General features: G+C 45.4%; 1 protein-coding gene across 5 annotated transcripts in view; it reads left to right on the top strand.

Annotated features, from left to right (window-relative positions):
- The first annotated feature begins 967 nt into the window (after positions 1-967).
- LEKR1 (leucine, glutamate and lysine rich 1) overlaps positions 968-15,091 on the top strand; it is a 52,974-nt gene continuing 38,850 nt past the window's right edge. For 4 of the 5 annotated variants that reach the window (XM_083849071.1, XM_083849070.1, XM_083849073.1 and 1 more), the window contains exons 1-2: positions 968-1,115; positions 8,986-9,200. In XM_083849071.1, the coding sequence (XP_083705197.1) occupies positions 1,056-1,115; positions 8,986-9,200 (275 nt within the window). In that variant the 5' untranslated portion in view covers positions 968-1,055. Of the gene's footprint in view, positions 1,116-3,513; positions 4,969-8,985; positions 9,201-15,091 lie in introns of those variants that run through there. The other variant, XM_083849072.1, reaches the window with a different exon arrangement.

Raw genomic sequence — 15,091 nt, 5'->3', positions numbered from 1 at the left:
CACGGCACGGCACGGCAGGGCCCGGCTCGGCACGCCACGGGCGGCCATCGCGTGCGATCCGGCGGCCCCGCCGCCCCCCCCCGCCGCGGCGGCAGCACGCAGGGCCCAGCTGCCGGGGAGGCGCTGCCGGGCCCGCACCGCCCCTCCCGACCGCACGGCCCCGGCGGGGGCTGCCGCAGGCCGCCGCCTTTGTGCCGACCTTGGGCGGGCGGGACGAGGCCGCGGGAAGGGCTGCACGGCGGGAGCCGGGGCGGCAGCCGGAGTATCCCCCGGGGCACACAGCGGGACACAGGGGGACACACACCGGGGCACATAGCGGGGTACACCGAGGCACACATCGGTACATCCCGGGACACACACCGGGGCGCACCCTGGGACACACTGGGGCACACCGGGGCGCCCCCCGGGGCACAGGGGGGCACACACCGGGACGCATCGGCACAGCCCGAGGCACACCCCGGGGCACCCCGAGGCACACACCGGGACACACCGGGGCGCACACCGGGGCGCACACCGGAGCACACACCGGGGCATACACTGGGGTACGCCGGGGCACACATCGGCACACACTGGGGCACACATCGGTACACCCCGAGGCACACACCGGGACACACCGGGGCACACCCCGGGGCACCCCGAGGCACACACCGGGACACACCGGGGCACACACCGGAGCACACACGGGGGCATACACTGGGGTACGCCGGGGCACACATCGGTACACCCCGAGGCACACACCGGGACACACCGGGGCACACCCCGGCGCACCCCCGGGCCGTTTCCCCGCGGAGCCCCCCCCGTTGGGGCTGTGCCCTTCCCCTCTGGGGCGCTGTGCAGCCCCGCATCACCCGCGGGCCGCCACCGGGGGCACGGCGAGGCCGCAGCCCCGAGGCACCGGGAGGGACGGGACCCGCTGCGGGGGGCGAGCACCGCCACCCCCCCCCCCCCCAACCCCCGAGCGCGCTCCCGTTCCCGCCCGCGCGGGGGCGCGCCCCGTGGCCGCGCCGCGCCGTTGCCGCGGTGACGCCAGGACGCCGCCGGGGCCCGGCGAGAAAATGGCGGCGGCCACGGAGCGGCCCGGCCCCGGGCACGCCCTGCCCCCGGGGATCCGAGAGGTACGGGGCTGCGGGGGGGGGAGCGGGAAGGCGTTCGTGCTGCCGCTCCGAGCGAGCCCGGACCCGGTACCGCGCGCCGCGTGTGGCTGCCGCGGCGATGCAGGGCGCGTAGCTGGGCTGAAGCGGTGTCGGGGTTGCGTGTGGAGCTCAGCCCCGCTTGTCTCCTCTTCAGGGCTGTGGGGGGGTCAGCTCAGAGCTGCAGGTCTTTAAGGAAAATCATACAGCCGGGAATTTAGGAAAGAGCTGACGAGTCCGTTGCCCTAGGAAAGGGCAATAGAGTTGGGTTTACTTGCTCTAGAAGATGCCTCAGGGCACGCTGACGGTATTCACACGCTGTATGTAGTTGTCCTTTATCTCCAGCTGGAAATTAATCTTACCCTCACCGTTCTCGACTTGCTTTGGTTGAAAGTGACGAACCCAGAGGCAGGGGTAGAGCAGCGGAGCAGCTCAGCAGGGAAGCTGTGGAATTCCTCTGGTGGTACCGGGGGGACGGCTGAAGCAAGGTTTTGCTTTGGAGCAGAGGACTGGGCAGGCAAGCCCCTGAGCTCTCAGCTCTGCGGCGTGCCGCCAGCAGAAAGGTCTCCATGCAGAGGGTACGCCCGCCAGCACCCCTGGGTGTGAGCAAGAGTAGTCTCATGTTCCTGACCCATCCTACCCAGTCGCCTCAACGTGAGCTCTAAGGCAACGACAGGCCAAGATTTTGGGATCGGTTAGGGGTCATGGTTCTACACATCCTTTGCTGCTGCTCACTTCTTCGCTCAGCTGGCTTGCGTTGTAGTTGCAGGATAGTTACAAGATACTGGGCTTGGTTACAAGTCATTCTCACAATTTCCTGTCCTTGTATTTTCTACCTTTTATGTAGACATGTTCTTATTCCCTTCGCGTTCTCTGCTTCTTGGATTTTATAGCATCTCTTTTGTAATCTCGCTTTTAGGTTGCTCCTAACATAAGCGGAACTTGTGCCAGCTGTAGGTTGTTCTGCCAAACGGAGCACATGCTCCCAACATGCAGCTAGCTGGCCGAAGGAACATGTGTATCCAGAGGGAATATGTTAAGCGTTGTGATTTCAGCACCTAGCAGTGAGCATTCTTGGTCCCGCAGCTGCTTCGAGCTGCCTTGCTCGGCTGCGTGCTCAGGAGGTTGGGCTGTAGGGCTCAGAGTGGGGCAAGGCGAAGGATGCAGCCCAGAGCTGTCATCGTTCTGCTCTTCTGTGCTCTGGCGGACGGAGCTTCAAAAGCTGCTTGTCAGTACTTGACATCGCTGCCTCCAGAGCTGCACTCCTCTAGAGGATGTCACTGAGAGGGGAAGGGGAGGGAGCGTCAGCCTGGAGCAGCCTGTCCTGCAGGTAGTTCAGCTGCCAAAGCCTGCTGGGGGGGGGGAAGACCTGTCGCTTGAAAGCCGTGGCCGAGTTCTGTGTTTGTTTCAATTTCTGTTGCCCTTCCGATGTACCCGGATGGGAAGGTACGGTTTTGCCAGGAAGATCCTAGCGAAGTGGGAAGCAAAGCAGCAGCCACCTACAGAAGAGAGTCAAGTGACACCCTGAGTCCTCCAAGTAGCAAACAAGGTTATGCCTAATTGTATATTTTATTTGGCAGACAAATGACCCTTGCTTAACACAGATCACATAATTAATTGGGCACAAGATATCCTTACATATTAGTAGTTCTCTCGCCCTAGGAGCTTAAGAAAGCGAGCAGTGCAGGAACTTCGGAGCTGTGTTGCACATCAGGGCAGAATGTTCCCTGGTGTTTGACTGTCCACAAAACATCACGTACATTGCTAGCAGCAAGTGGTTACTCGTTAGATTTGCCACATGGACTTGTAGATTGAGCACATAATGGTATCTTTACAAGCACATTCTGGTAACTTTCTGTGCTGTCTTTGGACCTGGGATTATTTTTCTCTACGTAGATTCTTACATAGTTCTGTTTGCTTTAATTAGCTAAAGAATCTGTCGTGCCAACAGTGACTGGCTTGGTAGATGCGAACAGTACCCAAGGTCATTATGTACATACTACTTGCAGTGTTAATTTATAAGCAGCGGTATTTCTGTTGGTGCCTCTGGATGCGCATGGTAGCACTGACACAGAGGGGCAGGAGGTCCCATGGGCACGTACTTTACGAATGCTTCTTAAGATGGCGTTCACAAGTTGCACCTGTGTTGACAGAGATTTTCAGAACTTAGCTAAAGAATTTTTACCGTTTTGATTTCATTGGGATGACAAGCTCCAGCTACGTGAGCGTTCTCAGTGGCTGTGACATGCTTTGGAAATGTTCAAATGTATCTCCCCATTTTTGGTTTGAGCCCACGTAGTACAGTCTGAAGAGGTGGGAAGCTCTCAGCGCTGAGCTGGTTAGCCACGGACCTGTGGTTGATTTAGGATAACCAGCTTTCAGACAGTAACAGCAACCTGCTTTGTTACTGCTATTTGTCAGGGTATTGGAGGCTTTGTGAGAGCAGATCTCCTGAATGCAGACAGTGATGTTTAGTTCCGAGAGTTCTGGCGTCGCTGGTGATCGCTTAGGGCAGCGAGGTATTTTTGATCTCTTGCTGTGCTCAGAAGGCTAGGGCTGTGTTCGCTAGATGCCAGCTTTTCTGTGTCCTTTCTGCAACCAGTGCCCAAGTACCTTGCTAGGAATTTGAGGGTTGGCAGAATCTCTTGCATCTCAAGCGTCGGGGTTGTAGCTAGGAGGGACTTCCCAATGGTTGCAACTGCCGGTGTCAAGTCAGTATTGTCAGACGAACGAAAGGTTAATGATGGGCTAGATCATCAGTTCTCTGCACAGGCGTCACGTTTAGTTGCGATACACCGTGGTTCAGTTATAGGAATTCTCTGCTGTGTGTTGCACCGGAGAGCTGGAGCGTGCCACAACACAGCCCCAAGGAGCTCGGGAGCAGCAGTGAGGTCTGCGTGGCACGCCGGACACGTGTTGGATGTTAGCAGGGCTCGTGTGTGCAGTCAGTAGCAGCGCAGCGTGCTCTTTTATGATTCATTAGTCTGCTTTAAACACAAGCAGGAAAAAATTAAAGCTACCTGAAATCCGAGTATTATTTCCTGTCGTGGCAAACTGATTATTTTGGGGCATGTTTTGAATGGGATGCTTGAGAGCAGGACATTCTGGTTTTGCTGCAAGGCTTTTCCTACATTATTCATATGTATTCAAAGCAAGTATTGTTATTTTTATTTTGCAACTGCTTTTTTTATGGAAGTTGAACAAATAATTATGTATGCAGCATGGCTCAGCATTGCAGCCTGCATTGCTCTCTGACTAGATGCTGACTGAAAACTCTGCTCACAATAAACTTTTTTTTTTTTAGGAAGTGAAAATTCTACTGGGACTCAAAATATTTCAGTGAAAAAATAAATAGTTTCAATCAACTAACTCTTCGGTTTCGCATATGCAGTGGAAGACACCTCTTTCTTCCTAGAATATCATTTGCGTGGCTGGAAGTAACCATTTCTCTGTGTAACAGGGATTAGGTAGTGTGCTAGAAGAGGGAAAACAGCATGAAAGAAAGGGAAGTAGTATGGTGTAGAGGGGGAGTAAAATGAGAAGAAAATACATTCAGATAATCAGGTAGAGGCAGAATGAAACAATCAATACACAGAAATAATATAAGAGCACCCAGCTGTAGCATAAAGCAATTTTATTTTCTGGAATATTGTGTGTAGTTCTGCTACGATGTTAGGTTGGACAAATGCAGTGGTGGTTTTTGTTGTTGTTTTGGCTTGTTTTTTTTGTGCAGTCCTTGCTAAAGCAGACTCAGCGTGATGGAGCAAGCAGAGGGGGAGCACGAGCTGTCACTGCTGTGCTATGCCCCCGAGGGGCACGGGGTGATGCAGGGAGGATGGTGAGTGCCTCAGTTCCTAACGCTCTGCCTCCCCTGCGCTGTAAAAGTAATGTACACGGAGTACATCTGTGTTCATGGCTCTGTTTTTGTTTCTGTGGTGCACAGAAACACATTCAAAACTTTTTAAAAGAACCTCATTAATTGTGGACTAAAGGTCTGGCTTTTAAGAGTCATGGCCATCTATTAGTTTCTTGTTACCGTCTGTTTCCGGCATCGGTGACCCATGTTCTGGATGTCTTAACAACAAGGCACTGCTAAGTGCATAAGTAGGCTACTTGTCTTTTAACAAGAACTTAGCTCTTTATTATTGTAAGGTTTGCCAGTGGAATTTGAAATACCAGTGGAGGAGAATGCAGTGCCCAAGTCAGCGTTCCCTGTCATTATTTGGTCAAGTAGAAATTATGTAAATTCCTGTCACGTCATATTTCAGAAGCTTGGAGAGAAGCTTGTTATTCAGAAAGCTAAAAATGGGACAGACCACCAGTCTTTTTTTTTTTTTCTTTTTTTCCATATAACGTATGTTGCGCATATGCTTACAGTACTGAGTCAGACGGACCGAGCCATCCTGGCTCAGACCTCCACTTGCCCTTGGTAGCTAAAGGTAACCGTGGAATAATATTAGTTCTTCCAAAACTGAACGCAGCTCGGAGCTGAAACTGCTCCCACAGCTGCTGGAACACGGTAGCTAGAAATACTGCCTTGCGAAGTGGTTTGTTCTGGACCTGGCTCTGTCCTTCCTATCAAAACTGCAGCGCAAAACCGTATGGATCAAATGTATTCCTGGCTTATACACTTTGTGAGTTGCTTTGCTTTTCTTTTTGTCATGCTAACTCAACTGGCAGGGTTTTTTAGTATCCCTCTGTTATCTTTTCATTTCTTGTTTGCCCTGAGTTTCTCTGTCCGGGATGACCAAAACCACACTATTAAATTACCTCCCTTTTTAAAAAAAATCCTATTTTTTTTTTCACTGCTTATCCTCACAGTCACTTTTCTCGTTACAGTTCTTCATTTTCTGGTCCTTCCAAATTGCTTTTCTTCCCTTATTTTTTTCCTGTTTGCATTTGGGATGATGACAACAGTCTTCTGGTGAAATGTAAATAGGGAAAAATAGAATCTGAAAGTACAGACCGTCATGTCCGTAAAGCACACGCTTGGCAGTTACTCGGTACTCCTCTTCCAGAAAAGGTAGCTTTGTAAGCAGAGAGCTAATGAAAACTTGTTCCCTATCTATTTGTATGCAACGATTGATCAACTTTGGTGCCTCAGATGCAGGGAAAGGTGTCTCGTGGAATCCTTTCTCCGGCACAGACCCTTCACAAGGCCTCTCCCGTATGGATTACCTGATAAGGACTGAGCTCACGCTCCAGAGTTTTCTTCAGTAGGGGACTCAGGAAGTCTTTCTTGCCCGTCTGGCTGTCTAACACTTCTAGACACTCAAATATTTCTGCCCTTAGTGTCAGGTTTGGTTGTAAATAACCAAATGTTCTGGTTCACAAATCTTTGAAGGATGGCAAAAGAGGAATACACAAAAAATAATATTATTTCTCTTGGAAATTGTGCCACTCTGAAAAACATTTCATTTATTTAAGTAGTTTTCACAGCTATAAAAGCTGTCTGGCTCGGACCTTTAAATTGGTGTGGCCTTAAGATGGCTTTGTCGTCCTTTCGGCTGAGCGCAGTCAGCACCTGCAGCCTGGCAGCACTGCGCTGCACCTGGCTGCGTGCGCTGCAGCAGCTCCTGCAAACGGGCCCGCAGCTCAGGGATTGCGGGGGATGCTCTCGGTGCCGGCGAGGGGCTGGGGTGGCTGGTGGCGGTGACAAAAAGAGAGACTGAGAAAGTCCTGTGCGTGATTTGCCCACTGCGGGTGGGCACGAGGCCAGACTCTTGGATTTAGGGTGAGAATGCAGGGTTGTGTGCCCCTTCCTCTGCTCGGTTCAGGCCTTTTGGGGCTATTTGCTGTCCCTTTGTGTCCCCTTCCCTCTTCCTATCGCCTGGGGAATGGGTGTGAGGGAGAACAGGAGCCTTTTCCTGTGAAGTCCAGGTGTATATTATTCATTGTGCTATGACATCATTTATTTTTAGGCTGAGCAGCAAGATTAAAGTTGAAAACTGAAAAGTTTTAGTACTTGCATAAAACTTTTTTTTTTTTTTTTTTAATCCTAGCACCCAGTGGAATTTCTGTAACTGTTTATCTGAAAGACAACAGTGGTGGTGCTACAAGAGAGCACAGTGTTCTTTTTGGGACAAGAGCCACCTTTCTGTCCTCCTAATAACAGCTCATTTTGTCCTTTTTCATTACGGTAATTTCAGTGCTTTGGAACCTTATGGTATTTATCCTGAGCAACAGTTTCATATTTCCAAGCACAGTTTGCAGCTGCCAGGAAAAATAAACTTGAATATTCAGTTCATTCAGAGCAACTGTAACTAAGAGTGTTTTAAACTGGGGCAAAACTTAGAAATCGGAAGGTAAAGTTTGGCCTGGTTATTCCAGGGCATCCTGAAATATCATTTTTATCAAGCTATATTTAAAGTGCTAAAGGTTATTGAATCATGGGATAATGATACTTTTTTTTGAAAGCTGTTTTCCTTCACCTAAGTATTGTTTCTTTCAATTTATCCCAATGCTTCAAAATGTCTTATTTTCATTTTTTGTAACACAAAGGATTCTTATATTTTCTAACTTAAACTGCTTTCATTTTTCTAGTTTTATGATCTTTGTAAGTCATTTTGTTCTAAGCCTTCTAACTGTTGGTAATTGTAAGAAAGGTTAAAGCACATTTTAAGCTTTTGGTACACAAAGACTACGCTGCCAGCTGTCACCCACTTCCCATCTTTCATGTCTTGAAGCTTGCCAAGAACTTTTTACATTTGTTGCTTTGAGGTTGTCTCTTCAGCTGTGTGATGCGTGTCCTCTGATGCAGCCATAACTCTGATTATCTCTCCAATGCATCAGTGCTGTGATGCCCCAAGAATGGGGTAAAACCTCACATTTTCAAAGGTCATAGAATAGCCCAGGGTTGAATGGACCTCAAAAGCTCATCGGGTCCAACCGTTCATGGGAAAGGGAGCCTAGATGAGATTATCTAGCCCCTGTCCCGTTGCGTCCCGTTGATCTGTGCTGGTAAGCAGGTGCTCGCGTGTCCTCTACCGAAGTGTCAGACCTTCGGCGTAGGTCTGGTGAACGTGTGTACTCAATATCCATTTCTCGTGCAGGTTCAGCTCCGTATCACTTGTAAACTGAGCATTGCTTTCTGGAAGGGACGAAGATTAAAATACATAGGAATGACACACTGAGTAACAAGAACGTATTGAAGTCAGGGCACATCTAGCTGTTCATTTTTATAAAGCTTTGCATGCTGAAAAGCTTAGTAATTTGATCAATTACAAAAGTATTGTTCCCAGTTTAATCAACTGTCTTTCAGTTAGATATCTATTACTTTGTGTTTTTAATCAGTGATGAATATTTCATACCTAGCAAGCTGCTTACATTTTCCACCCCACTCAAGTGCCATACACGCCACATCACAATAACATTCCCATCTTGAATTATTTTTGTAAAGACGACTGAATTATGTCACTCTAGTCACTTTTCATCTTGCCTGCTTGATTGGATGTGACTTGTCAAAAACATAGTAAGTCAAATTTTTCTGGTTCACACAGTCAGAATTTTCTTTAAGGGTACAGTTTTGTAAAACACAGAATAGTTCATTTTATTTGAAATTAGTACATCAAGCATAACTTGGAGGTACTTCAGTTTGTAATTCCAGTGGGAGTTCCTACATAGCTAGTTGCATAATTGATCTGCCTTGGGAAGTTTCGGGTAAGCAAAAGTACTGCTATAGTTTGTCATTTTCCTGATGTTGCATTTTCTTTGTTATTTATTACTGCATAACATATCCGATCATAAATGTTCCATAGCATTAGTTTAAACTGTTTGGAATAGAAACTAATCATTCAGTTTTTGTGTTGTGCAACTCGTTTCTCACGTACAGTCTTAAAATCGTATCTCTTTCTAGATGTCTCGGGAGGAGACTGTGTGTAAATACTGTGGCGTCAGCTATTTGATTCTTCATGAATTTAAGGTGATGGAAGAAAAAGTAAAAGCAATGGAAAAGCAGATTGCGTTTTATGAAGGAAGTATAGAACGGGAAAAAAGACTTCAAGAAGAATTGCAGTCTCTTTACCAAGACCTTGAACACTGTCGAGCTGACAGGGAATCAAAAACAGAAAGGTCAGAGCATGTTACCAAGTCTGATGTTATTCTGCACGCGTGGGTGTTAGGTAATGCCATTCCAAAGAAGTTAAAAATACAAATGAGATTTGTCTGTCTTTTATCAGATGTAACATATATTGTGATGTGTAAGTCCTATTTTGTAGTATTCTGTAGAAGTGAGTTTTGAATTCCTTAACAGTTTAAAAACAGTCAATATATTTAAAGTGAAAGAAAGGCCTGAAGGCATTTCAGAGGTATTTCCCCCCCTACACTACACAAAGGGGAAACGATCAGATATTTAATCTTATCATTTTTGTAATAAAAAACACTTCAAAAGAAATCCTATGGTGCTGGGGGTTTCACCACCCTGAAGTTTGTCCTTACTGTCTCCTATCAACGCTCTTTCCCCAAGAAGCTTACGGTTCACTATCAGTGTGATGATACAGAAAGCTAAAACAGTTACTTGGGTGCTGCCTGTGGCTTTCTTCCTCAGAAACGGGAGCCTGCAAGTGCTTTCTGGTGGTATGTGAAGGGCCACGTTAAAGGGGGAAGTGTGTATTCCTGAGATCTCCGGTATGGCAAAATATATATGTGGCTCTGTTCAAACTGACTACTGTTAGAATGATGAAGTATAAGCAAGGGAATTGGAAACTTCTCGGTAATTCCTTGCTCATCTGAATCAAACTGTTTGCCAGAAGCTTTTTACAGGAGCAATATTATGATTTTAGTATCGGGACAGTCCTTTTGATTCTGAAGACTCCCAGTTGGGGTGTTTTTGCACGACTGACTCACACCCAGTAGCAACTGATCTAGGCCTGAAAACATGGAGCTTTTGGGGTATTCAGGTGCTCTCCCCAGAGACTGGAAACATTAGAGAAGAAACTATGGGTTGTCTGTAGGTGAGGCACTCGCATCCATTTACTTTTTTTTTTGTGAATCATTCAGATACTGTAACAAGTTAGCATAACTATTATTACCTTTAGTTAGGATGTTTTAGTGTTTGTTAACATAGCTAATGAAGCATTCATTTTGACACACAAGTTCACCTAAGGTTGAACAAAATGTATATTTCGTGGATCACCCTGCTCGTACTGTACTTTAGGATATTATTTTCACTGGCACCAAAACCTCCCTCCTCCCCCATCCCCAGAATGATTCCTTTGGTGTAACAGCACATTTCTGAAGAGCGCATTCACTCCTTGTTCCTTTAATGGCTCTGGGTAGCAATTATAGTGGCAGTATTCAGTGTGTTAGCAGATACAGTGACAGCATGTTCTTGTTGTTGAGGATCATTTGCCAGAGGAAGACTTACGTTTTCATTTAGCTGACTTTTTGTAGCAAAGCTGGAAGAGTTAATGAAAATTTAATCTCTGCACTTTTTCCCCCTGAGGCTTGGCTTGATTTAAAACCTGCTGAAATCAAATGGAATACTTTCAGTAGGCTTTCATTCAGGCCATAAATCAACTATTGTGCTTTGTTAAATCAGCTGTCTAAATATTCCTTATCTCCTCTCTACTATTTTGGGTCTCTCGTTACCTTGTGCCATTGGCACGAACTAACTTACTCAGTGTACTATCTTTCTCCTGGTTCTTGCATGGTTGACAAATCGTTCTTCTCAAACTTCAAGTTTTTATCAGAAGCCAAATAAGCCCCTTTTCATCTTCGGTAGACCAAGAGATTTAATCCTTCTTGTTAGGTGCAAACTATTTCATTTTTATATTCCTTTTTGGTTAAAGTGTTGTTATAGTTCGTACCTGTGGTTAACACTGAAAGCCACCTGGGAGCTTCAGCTTTTGTGGAACTCAGTTACCTGCCCTTTTGAAACTTTATCGGAAGAAGGGGAACCGACCGTCACGCAGGTAACTGTACTGATTCAATCTAACACAACGGTGTGTGTTCAGACCTGTAGTAAGAAAACCTTGTTACTGTTTGAAGAGATTACTAATGTTACCAGAGCATCTTTGCTCACGTCTGCATGGAAGCTCTCATACTTGCATCTTTCTGAAGATTCATGCTTAAATCCACTCAGTCCTTTCAATGATGCTCACAGTTTTCCTTGCTATGGCAGACAGTCTAGCCACATAAATTATGATAACTTCGTCTTGATTTAAACTTAAATTGCGTAGCTTAGAAAGATACTAACCTGGCTAAATATCCTAAACGGTGTAGGTCACTGTATAAAACTTCCTCATGAGGATTGTTCTTTTTGTTTTCACCTTCAGATTTTCAGTGTGCAGTACTTTTGTGTGTCAGTACCTTTTGAGCATCAATAGCAGTAAGATGGATGGAATCCCTTCCCACCCACTTATCCCTCCACTTTCTATGCCCCCTCCCACCCCACTACCCCCAAAAAGGGAAAACAAAGAACCCGAAACCGCAGCGTGATGTTCAGGTTTGTGGTTTCATCAGAGAAATCTTGTGTTACATGACCCTTGGGAATTTTGGAGTTCCTTTTTCATCTTGTCACTTTGGATATTGAACTGTTTGTTTAAAGATTCATTCTCTCCACGTGGTCTTATCAGGCCTGGTTTCTTATAAAATTCCAAGATTATGAGGACTATTGCAGCTATAAAGAGACCTTCCTCAAGGAATTTACGCTTCAGAGAGGACCTTTAGATACTCCCAGGTTTTTCATTTGTCCTAATTTCATCTCTTTATCAGTGTTCTCCAGTCATTAACTAGCCTATCTGCAGTGGGTGTGCACTTTCTTGTTTCTGTTTTTCATTTGTCAGAACTCTGTTTGTTGTGTCACTATGGAGTGGTGGGAAGAAAGGATTTAATCAGTGATTATGTCATTAATTAAGAAATAGAATTACGTTGAACTCCTCCGATTTTCAAGCTAGGAACATAGTATGAAAGATGTGTTTACAATATCCTTGATGTTTTCAAATCACTTGGAAAACATAAAAAGCTCTGTTAGAAATTAATGATTTTTAATAAGTATCAAATGCGGTTTGGGTCATGCAGTCAGTCTTATTGTATCTGGGTAACTTGGGAATCTTGTTCTTCTTTTCATTGTTTTAGAAAGCATGACTAACTGCAGATCTGTCAAGTACTTTCAGAATATTGGAATATAATTTATCTGAAAAGAAATCAATTCATAAAGCAGTAGCTGAGTACTTCACCACGCTACGGGTGTTCTGGGTGAGTCTTGGGTACGTGCTCCTTCAGGGCTTGGTGGAAAGAGGCGAGTAAATACAACGGCAAGAGGCATTGGGTGAGCATGGGCTTCAGCAAGTCCTCGGGTTTTGCACAGATCTTTTCCAAGCAAAAGGAAATAATGTATTGTTTTTTATACTGTAGGGGGAATACAGAGCACAGAAGTGCTGGAATTTGTCTGGCTCTTTCTGCATTTAATTCTACTTTTAGACAGCTCAAGTTGCAGCATAAAGAAGTAAGAGCACAAGAGCTGTTTTGTACTGGGAAGTGCCAAGTGCGTGCGAGTTTTTTCTGAAGAGAGGATATGAAATTTAATCAGAGACTGCCTTCAACATATTTAACTGTATTTGTTTTATAGTGCAACAGTACATACTTCTTCAATTAGCTACACGATAATTTTAGGGTGTACTTATTAACCAGGAAAAAGCAGAATTTTGTATAATGCCAGTGTTTTAATATGTTCCCTTCAGTGCTTGCAAACTGATCTGTATATTCTGTCCTGATGGTGTCATCAAGATGACTCAGGTATTGCTCAGGCTTGTGCAGAGAGCCAGCAAAAACGTGATAAAGTTTAAGTGAGATCCTGTGTTCACCATCTGTAAAGCAGTGAATTTCACCTTCATATTTAAAAACAAACAAACGAGAATGGGAAAAAAACCCCACACTGACAAAAACTTGTCACAGTCTCAGAAAGCTGATCACCGCACTGCTTTGGGGAAACGAGCTCTTGCTGTTGGACTCTTATGTTAGGGATGTTGAAGCCAGTAACTTCCCTATACAAAACGTCCTCTTTGCTGACTGGTGATAGCTCAGTCCCATTCTTCATGTGTTAGAGCTGTGATTGTTCCAGTTTTGTCAATTTATTAACATCATTAGCTGCCAAGGTCAATTGCTAATAAACCAAACAAACTCGGTGACTAAGGTAGTCCAAAAGCGTGATTCACAAAGCACAAAACTCTGCGATAAGGTTTGATCTTCTCCCAAATTCCTAGTAAAAGGAACTGTCTCTTGGTGAGGCAGAATTCCCTATCTGGCAGAGACAGCAGTCAGTGGAAAATGCAAAAGGTAACATGAAATCTGCATTTTTGCTTCCGTGCGTTCTTTTTGTATGTATTTCATATAAAATATTTTCATATTTAATAAGTAAAATTAAAATTTAGATTAAAAATCACAGATGTTCGTATCTGAGAATGGTGCCACATAATGCAAAAAAGGCCTTAATAGCGGTAAAATGATTCTGGACATAATTACAAGGCTTTAAATGGTTTCTTTCAGTTCATGCTCAGACAAAAAGACTCGCTAAAATCCACAGGGCTTCTGCTTCTTTATCCATCAGAGTGAAATTGGAAAGCTCTGCGGTTATTTGCTGAACGAGGTTAATACGTTGCGTGCATGTGCTTGTAGGACAAGGTGTTATTTTCTGGTGCTTTCGATGACCACACAGCAATGAAGCTCGGATGGGACCGGGGTGAACTCAGGCTAATCCTTGAATACCTCTCCCCTGTGCCGAGAGACCTATTTTTACTTTGGCCTTTGACTTGCTCTTGAACTTGGCTCTGCTTCGACGACTGCAGAACGGGAAGGCGGCTGCTCAGGGTGCGGGGTGAAGGCTCCTGCCCCGCTGCCTCCTGAGGGCGTCCCTGGCACAGGAGGCGAGGGGAGATGGGGCGCCTCGAGCTCTCCTCCTGCTCTGGATTGCGAGGCTCTGTGGACTGGAAGGTCGGGGAGCCTCTCGTCAGAGGGAAGACACAAAAAAAGAGGTTTCATTTGCGGTGAGAAATTAGTAAAAAAGATGAGTTTACATGGATTGTTATTATTTTAGAGTTGAAAGGAAAAGCTTAGTTTCTCCTTGTACTCCAAGTTGTAATGTATGCAACAGACTTGGCTCATCAGCAAGACATTTCTCTAGTCTGGGGGGAAGAAACACCAAGTGCATAAATTGCAATATATTTCTATTTGGCTAGATTTGTATTATGTTAGGGAAACACAATGTATTGTCTTTTTCTATATAATTTTGTAGTCTCTACTGTACCTGCAAGGACTAGAAATTTTCTGGTTAGGAAGTATACACTTACTCACACCCCTTGAGAAACTTCTGTTGAAATTTACAGGTGCAAATATATAGTACAAGTAAAAAGTCACCTATAAATTTGCCTTAACACCATTTCTTTTCTTACGCAATTATCGAATTACTCATAACTGTAATCTCATTCATTAATCTGTTGAGTCAGGTAATTCTGCTGACTTATAAGAAGTTATTCCTGAGTTACACTGCTGTGACAGAGACTATGTAAATTGCAATTACTGAGGATGAAATCAGCAGCTGGAGTGGTAGCTCTGAGAAATAAAACCTTAGGTTTCTTCAGAGGTGAATTTTGACCTGGTTGTGACAAGGCAGTCGTCTTTCTGTCGCTATTTTCCAGACCTGTTCCAGAGTTTTACCTTTGCTTGAACAAAAATTATCCAGGTTGTCTTCACAGCATACTTTATATTTCTGTTGCATTAATAAAGATAACAATTAATACAAGACTTGAAATGACTGTCAGCTTACATGAGACTTGACAGAGACCTTCACGAAAAGCCTACGGATTGGTTGCCGGAGATAACTTCCATTCGCAGTCAAAGTGGGCCATGCGCTAACCTGCAGTCCACAGGTGGATGGCTCTGTAGCGGCAAACAAAATCTGTGAAATAGCCTGGTCTTAACTTGGATGGTCTAAAGCTGATCACACTCGTAAAGGCGCTGTGTAC

This window comes from Anser anser (genome assembly GCF_964211835.1).
Source record: "Anser anser genome assembly, chromosome: 9".
NCBI lineage: Eukaryota > Metazoa > Chordata > Aves > Anseriformes > Anatidae > Anser > Anser anser.
Note: the sequence above shows the minus strand (reverse complement) of the source record. Positions and strands in the feature narration are given on the sequence as shown.